Source organism: Drosophila melanogaster, chromosome 3R (assembly GCF_000001215.4).
Source record: "Drosophila melanogaster chromosome 3R".
NCBI classification, from domain to species: domain Eukaryota; kingdom Metazoa; phylum Arthropoda; class Insecta; order Diptera; family Drosophilidae; genus Drosophila; species Drosophila melanogaster.
The window spans coordinates 28665397-28673363 of record NT_033777.3 but is presented as its reverse complement, the minus strand read 5'-3'; the positions used below and the strand labels follow the sequence as shown (position 1 = coordinate 28673363).

General features: G+C 41.8%; 2 protein-coding genes across 2 annotated transcripts; both read right to left on the bottom strand.

Moving 5' to 3' along the window:
* Nucleotides 1-1342: 1342 nt before the first annotated feature.
* On the bottom strand, nucleotides 1343-2660 carry Sid (Stress induced DNase). The gene is made up of 3 exons (NM_143370.2): nucleotides 2581-2660; nucleotides 2128-2526; nucleotides 1343-2077 (listed from the first exon to the last, which is right to left on the bottom strand). The coding sequence occupies exons 1-3, from the start codon at nucleotides 2624-2626 to the stop codon at nucleotides 1410-1412; spliced, it is 1113 nt and encodes a 370-aa protein (NP_651627.1). The 5' UTR covers nucleotides 2627-2660; the 3' UTR covers nucleotides 1343-1409.
* A 251-nt stretch (nucleotides 2661-2911) lies between these two features.
* CG33346 (uncharacterized protein) lies at nucleotides 2912-4131 on the bottom strand (the record flags this gene model as incomplete). Its single annotated transcript, NM_206578.2, is given in 3 exon segments — nucleotides 2912-3559; nucleotides 3626-4021; nucleotides 4080-4131. Coding segments are annotated over 3 exon segments (1095 nt in total). The 3' UTR covers nucleotide 2912.
* Nucleotides 4132-7967: the final 3836 nt, after the last annotated feature.

Genomic DNA, 7967 nt, shown 5'->3' with positions numbered 1-7967 from the left:
TCGGGTGATTCAATAAAGACGGCGACCACTGGCTCCATCGGCTAGCCTTTCCCGTCGATGCCGGGTAAATAACCAAAATTACAAAACCACTCTACCACCGACTGCGCCAAAGAATTTGTGTCACAAGTTGCACAATGCCCACAGCGCCGACACTAGACTACCGCCGTACACACGGCGTATGAGCAACGAGTTGGCTGTGGCCATAGCGAACAAATACCGCAACTGCCGAAGAAGTAAAACTGCAATTTGCAAACATTACATAAGCCACAACTCCACGACTGGGCGGTGGACCGGCTTGGAAGAGTCGCCTTGACGGAAGTCGGGAAAAACACATTTCCAGGAGGAAAATCGGTTTTCCAAGTGCATGAAATTAGATGAAAAATTTTGCCACAGACGGGTAAAGTGCGTATAAATTTCAAACATGGTCAACGTCCACCAGCGAAGTATGTAGAGTAAGCCAATAAGTAAATTGGCCAAAAGCAACAATTATCTGTGGTAGTTGGTTGTATGCATCGGAAGTGGAATTCCGTCCAAACGACACCATAGTTTATGGCCACTTAAAAGTGCATTTAATGCTCTTATTTGTAAGCAACCTCAAATGGCTTAAGGTGTAAATGAAGTGCTAAGAAATAATAGTTAAATTGGAAAATACTTAATGGCTTATAATTTAAAGTACAATTAACAATTACTATTACTATTATTACAAATATAGTTTAAAATTATAGGATCTCTTTATTCTAAATACCTAAAAATATTTAAGTAATCATACAAATTTTCTAGTCTAAGTCAACGAAAATAACTTATATTTTTAAATTAAAAATAAATTCCCCTGTTTGAATTTTGCGCACTTGACGCCTATATTTGTCTCGCTCTCCGTTTGCTGCTTATTCAGTCGCTCTTATTCCTTTCTCTTTCTATATGTACTTTTGTTAATAGATGGCGCTAGTCGATGCTTTTTGGCGCCCACTATTGAGAATTCAAAACCGCACGCGTGCGACATCTAGACGGAAAATGACAAAACTAAAACATGTACCGAAGATATTATAGCGTAACAAAGAGTGGTGAATGTATTAAATAAAGCAATTGTTGAGCACCATAAAAAGTTATAGTATGCAATCACTGTGGCAGACAATGTTTCCGGGTTGAGGTAGGTTCTTTTTAAACCCCTCTGTTCATTCTATATTCAATGTGTTCTGGTCATTGCCCTGCAAAATTAAATTAATTGCATACAGTTTCCTTATCGCAGCAATTCTGAGAATTCCAATTTTCTTCGCGGTTTGTTGCAGGTTACTGATAAGCCGTCATAATAAAGCGAAAATGATGTACAAATCAACAATGTTTTCAAATACCACTTTATATTTATTTTAATATGCACATTTTCAAGATCTAAGAAAATATTTAGTTTGACCTTAGCAAACACCAGTTAAGTGTGGAGCGTTTATGGTAATAAAACGGTACGGATCGCAGCAGACAGTGTGTCCAACGTCCTTCGTATTAAGGTTAAGACCCGGATGACAGGGTATCACATGGCAGATCTGGTTTAATGCCTGCTGATTGGGTAGACTTACGTCGTTGTAGGTCAGCATTACCCATTTATCTCCGGAGAGATGGCTAACTATCTTGTACATCCACTCTGGCACGGGAATTTTGTTATTATCCAACAGGTAAATTGGTATCATATTGTTATTGGTATTATGTCTTAGTCTATGCACTCCCAATGCCCCAATGCAAACCTTAAGGACATCGTAAGTACGCGGTATTTGTACATTATTGATGATTGGATTATCATACAGTCCCCTAACCATATTGTTCACCCAGGTCTCAACGGCCTTCCATTTGCCACGATTAACTCCTCGATATTGGGGGATAGCGTTTAGATACCTGAACGTTGACTTCTTCAGCTCTGTGGATATAAATGCAGAAGCCGGTGTCATGTGGCCACGATCAAATTTACACTGCGGCTGTACTGCGCCCAGGTTAGTGAGCAAACAAGCTTGTGTTGCTCTTCCCTCGTAGGCATTGTCAAATCCACCACTTAATTGATCCGACTGCCAAGTGGGATTGGGACGTGGAACGGCTAATAGTACCAGGTTAACTACTGTTTTTGCACCAATATTTTCCACTTACTGTTTACGTAGCGATAAGCCTTGTAGATGGAATGTTGAAACGCCAAGCTGTAGCCATCAAAACAATTGCGATACAGTTCCATAAAGCGTCCATTGAAGGAAAATCCTACGGCGAACGTAGCACTCGGAATGGAACAAGATGTATCTGGTACTTTTACCACGACAGGATCGGGTGGTGCACATGCTGCTGAGCTTAGCGCTGGACTGAAAACACTGTCATATCGACACAGGAATGTGGTGCGATGAAGTCCTCCATTGCACAGCAGATACAACGTCTGGTGGATTTCCACAATATCACTGCGCTGAATATCATAGACTCCGTTATTTTGGCTTAAGTACACATAATTGGCATTCAAATGAGCCAAGTCGATTAAGCAATTCGCTTGAACACTTCCTACAACTTAAGATCAGTTGAACCTCTGATAACAATAAAGCTTATTCTATATATACTCACAGAAATACAGGCTTAGAATCGTCAACATATACTTCAGATCGGGCATCTTCACAGCTTAAGGTTGATTTACGAACTAAGAATTCTGAAACGTTCAGAGCGCGGTCAAGCCAAACGCATTTCTTATCAGCATCGTATTCGTCATTATTCTTATCTCTTTAATTCAGAAAATCCCAAGATTCCTCAACGCGGCCCAATGATAAGCCATCGCTGATTAATAACCTATTAGTCGGTCAATCAGCTTGGAACCGATGTATTTCCAAAGATGCATTTATTTTTTTCAATGAAGTTGAAATGCATTAATATGTTTATACACTGAAGATAAATAGAAACCTCTACACATTTTCGGTATTATCCCAGCACACACCTGCCAAATTAGGAACGTTTCTTCTGATAAAGTCAATTGGATCACAGCAGAAGGTGTATCCAGTTCCGGTTGGATTCAAAGTTCTGGGGCAGGCAGTAACTTTGCAGACTGATGCTGGGTTTGGTTGTTGGGTTTCCCACCCATTGTTGGAGGTCAATATCACGTACTTGATGCCGGTGGTTAGGCTCCTAATGATTTTGTATGTCCATCTGGGAACGGGATTTTTGTTCGGTGCTAGGTAAATCGAAACAGATTTTTGGCTTCTGTTCAACAAATCAAGAACACCCAATGCCCCTGTGCAGACATTTAGCACATCCTTTTGTCCTCGAACCCAATTCTCAACTATCTTCCAATTGCTGCGATTAATATTGTAGTACTGGGGAACGACATTCAAGTACTTGTTGGTTTGTCTTAGGATTTTTGGGAAGCTGTAGTCGGCAACCGGTGTAAGGTGACCACGATCAAAGGAAAGACTTCTGGAAGAAGGCACATATGTTTGTCCAGATCCAAAAAGATACTCAAATCGATTGTAGATACTATTCATCTGAAAGGTAGCCTCATCTGCAGGAGTTATGATCCCATCCTTATCGAACACTGTTGGCGGCCGATCTGACTCTGGATTTTGTAATAAAATAGTTGCAATTAGCGAGTAAATAAGCTTAGGGTATTATAAGAACTAACTTAAATTGGTGGGGTAGACCGTGTTGATGGAGAAATACGCCTTCATGGTTCTCGCGTCGTAGCAGCTGCGATAGAGCTCCATGAACGTATTTCCGTATTTGAAACCAACCAAATACATGGTGTGTGGACAGATATTACTCGAAGTTGGAACAACGGAAGGCGGGATTGCCTTTGAGCAGTTCGTCCTGGGCAATGGTGGAGAGAACTGGCCATTATTCCGACAGGTGGAGGTGAACACCTGCGCATTACCATCGCACAGCAAACTTATTTGCTGATTTGGTTGCAATTAATCCGTGAGCAAGAGCTCGTAGCGATTGTTAACAATGTGGACAAAAAGTCGATCGGTCCATGTTTCAGCCTGTGTGATCTGGCAAAAGGACTTGACATTTCCCACAGCTGCAAGAAATGATTGTCACATTAGTTCACCAAAGAATCTTATCGTCCTTGAGCTTACTTAGGAACAAGCTCAAAGTAATAATTAGATATCGTAGCTCGTGCATCTTCATGGTACAAGCTTGAAAGTAGAACTGAAGATATCGAAAAATAAGCTTAAAGAGAAACTTCTGAATGATAAGATAAGTAGCTATATTACAATAGGATACACAAACAACACAATTGAATGTCTTATCTTTGGAGTGTACATTTTACAGCCAAGTATTTAATTAAATGTACATATATTAAGAGCTTATCAGTTCAATGCCACACCAAGCTTCCAAGAATTGGCATCTTAGTCATATTTATTTCGATACGATTTATATACATATCTTTCAAACTTCTGCATACTTTTGGGGTACATACCAAAGATATCAATGATTCAAGTTGATTTTTAAATGGCTGATTAGGCTCGCATTGATAATAATTAGAGTATGCATTAAATTCATTTAATTACATAGTCATAACAAAAACCTCAGAACAAGATCGTTGGGAAAGCAGCCTGAATAGCAACCAGTTTTTTTTATTAACTGCCTTTACATCATTAACTAAGCCCAGAGCTTTGTACATGTGTATACAGACCACGGTTTCTGCAGCATCGCCAAGCAAACTGTTGGCCACTTTCCACTGCATGACTGCTCCAAGTCAGAGGATCGGGCAAACTCATCGCAGCACGCCCGCATAAACATGACCTGATTGATGTTGGTTTTAGTTGGCCATTTATTTGTTATTTGCACGCCACATGGCAGTCAGGGTCTCTCTGCAGGCATGAAGCAGAACGAAGGACTCGGGAGCCAGGACCAAGCCAATACCGATGGCAGTAGGGGACTAATGGATGAGAAGCTGGCTGGCCTGGTACATCTTTAAAGTGCACTCTCGGCTTTAAGTGGTGTGGCTAAATGCTGCACATTCAATTTGTCACATGCCAGGGTGCCGCATATTTGGACGAAATATTTTCGAATGTGTCAGAAATTTTAGAGGGAACGGTGGGCGAATCCCCTCCCCATAGCGAACATGAATTATGCTTATCCACGTGTTAGGCACAATGGCCAGCCGACCTTCCTGACGGCATTGCCACAACCTAATATTAATTTGCTGATTTATGGGCGCCCAGGCCACAGCGACGAGGCAACTATAAATTTTAATGAAAATTTAATAAATGCGTCGGACAGAGGGACTTTTTTGGTCGGCATTGTTAGCTGGGCGCATTAAAGCCATAATGTGTGTGATGGGGTTGTGGCTTTAAGTGGCGAAAATTTCAATATCTGACGCAGCCACAATAACAAGTCATTAAAAATACAAAACACATACATAGCGTGTACTATGGATTACAGCAGAATGCTTCGAAAAAAAAAAAAACCAACATAAAACCGACCCCGCAGAAAGGAAACCTCTTCAGAGCAGCCGCAAAAACAAACTGGCAGGCCGGCGAACCGAACTCCGAGCTCCAAACTACGAATTCACTGGCAGAGGATCCTGGGACTCACAGACGGTCGATACAAAATAGTTAAATATTTTATGCCACTGCTATTTTACGCTTGTAAATCAGAGTCCAAGCCGCAGTCAGACATTCAGACATGCAGACATTCAGCCAGTTAGACAGACGGACCGAGTTTGGTTCAAGCTGGGCAAAACCAAAACGTTGGCATCGGAAGTAAGCTGAACTAGTTGGCCTCTGCCAACCTGGCAGACGACCGCTTTTGCATATGTCTCCGGAATTGGTATAGGGATTTGGATTTGGAGAGGGAGTGTGTCTGCCTTCCTGGCCTCCTGGAGCTCAGACCTGTTTAATATTAAAATCAAATTCCTCGAGATAAATCTCATTTTGGCAGGCCCAAACAAATATTTGCCCGGCTGTGTGGCATGCAACATTAAATTATTTACCGATCGAATGCAGCTGCCAGTAGTTGAAGTAATAATACGATAAACGCTTTTCCATGGAATGCAGCAAATTAACAGTCATAAATTATATTAATTGCATTGCCATCCGGTTAATAATTTAGCAAACATTTCAGTTTTCATGCCAAAGTGTCTCAGGTGTCGAAAGGCATACAATTCAATCTGCACTTTGTAGGTGGTCAGGAAAAACATGCCTCCGGCTGACTCAGAGCCTCGTCCTGGAACAAGCCAAACACCATTTGGTCCGTTTTCTTTTTTGGTGTACCTGAAGGGATAACCCCTCCACAGCTTCTTTGCCATGACCTGTTTAGGTAAAACGGTACAGCAATACAGGCTGACAGCAAGTTTGTAATGGATATCGATATTTTTCAGATAGTTCGGGGTGAGGATGCCACGGCTCCGGTTCCATCAAAGCAGCAGCTATCCGGACCGACAGTCGGTCCTTCGTGCTGGCTTGCAGCGATTTTAACAAACAAATCAATTTATTTGCCAGATTACAATTTACGTGACTCCGTTACAAATTGCTTTATTTATTTAGCACAACACAATAAATACAACCGACGCGGGCGGAGTAGGTGGCTGGTGGAGTGAAAGTCTAGCCTGGACTGAAACAAAATGTTGCCGGGCAAATACATCAATTAGACACACAGAAGCCGACTAATGCAATGACTAATTGAGCACACGATATGCTCACATGCAACGCGGAAGACGGCCTAAGGTTCTAGTGTCGGCCTGAAATAATGAACTAATCCTTTACACAACACGGTCCAATGAAAATCACTTTTCATGACAGCACCAAATCGCATTCAAAAGTATTAATTAATCTCAGCCAAATAGAATCTTTTGCAAATGGAAAATATTTTATGACAATTTCACAGCGGATCTGCTATTTTAAGTTGTCATTTACCCGTGGGCTTAAAAACCACAAAATCAATGAGCGTTGTGCCACAAACAAACGCCAACCATCTATGAATTCCAATTCATCAAGTACAGCACAACAATTAGGAAGTGGACGTTGGATGTTGGACGATGGATGGTGGATAGGAAAACAAAGTGAGCGGAGGCGGGATAAATAATGAAAAATAAAGAGAATCGATCTCATTACTTAGCAACGGCCGGGAGCACAAAGCCGGTTGAAGTGGCTGCAAGTTTAATAACAGCAATGCTCAAAACATAAGCCACAAAGGCGGAAATCTCATATAAATGTCCAGCGAAAGCAAACAGAACAAAAGTCTGCACAAAAACCCTAGCCCGAACCCGAAAGCAGAACTCAATCAGGCATAAAACATTAAAAGCTCCCCAAGTAGCACGAAAGAAATGGCACAGCAATCGCTCGAAAGAAAAGGAAATCTGGCAAGCTGAAAGGTGGAGCTGGAGGTGGATGTGGAGGTTTAGGTCCTGACCCCCATCTTGGCCAGAAAATAGCTGAGGAGGCGAAAAACTGTAGCAGAGGAAGCGGAAACAGTGCAAGTTAAAGTTTGCAGCGAACGGACTCCATCTTTGAATTAGTGAATTTCCGGTGGCAGCAACTGTAGCATCTAAAAATGTTTTTAATTCTGTTTCTATTTGTCTTTTTTGTTTTTATTTTTGTCGTTTTTGTGCTTCTGCAATCTCGGTTGCATTGCAACAATTGTAAAGGCCAAAGGGAAAATGCTCGATCTATATGCTGGCCATTTGTGTGCTTTCAGTTTTAGTTTTTGTTTCACTGGACAGCGGGATAGATGGATGAATTTTTTCCATTTTCACAAGCCACGCCTGGCTCAAAGGAATGCAGGACTTGGCTTTGACTGCCATAAGCCGCGTTCTCCAGCCGGCAAATATGGTATCCCGATGACCGAGACAAGGAGACAAGTGAATGCCGTCAGCCACAGTTGGTTTTAACCCCGTTCCGCAAACAAACATGAAAGCCCTCGGCCACAGAGGCTATCAACATGCTGGCCCGCAAATCGATTAACTTTGGCTTCTTAATTAACATCTTTTGTGGTCCGTGGGTCCATGGACCATGGGTGAG

Bases quoted from the DNA above. Each gene is read 5' to 3' on its own strand.
- Sid (NM_143370.2), bottom strand. From the start codon at position 2,626: ATGCCCGATCTGAAGTATATGTTGACGATTCTAAGCCTGTATTTCT. The intron at 2,527-2,580 runs GTGAGTATATAT...ACTGATCTTAAG, and splicing joins GATTCTAAGCCTGTATTTCT to TTGTAGGAAGTGTTCAAGCG. The intron at 2,078-2,127 runs GTAAGTGGAAAA...TGGTACTATTAG, and splicing joins GGCTTATCGCTACGTAAACA to CCGTTCCACGTCCCAATCCC.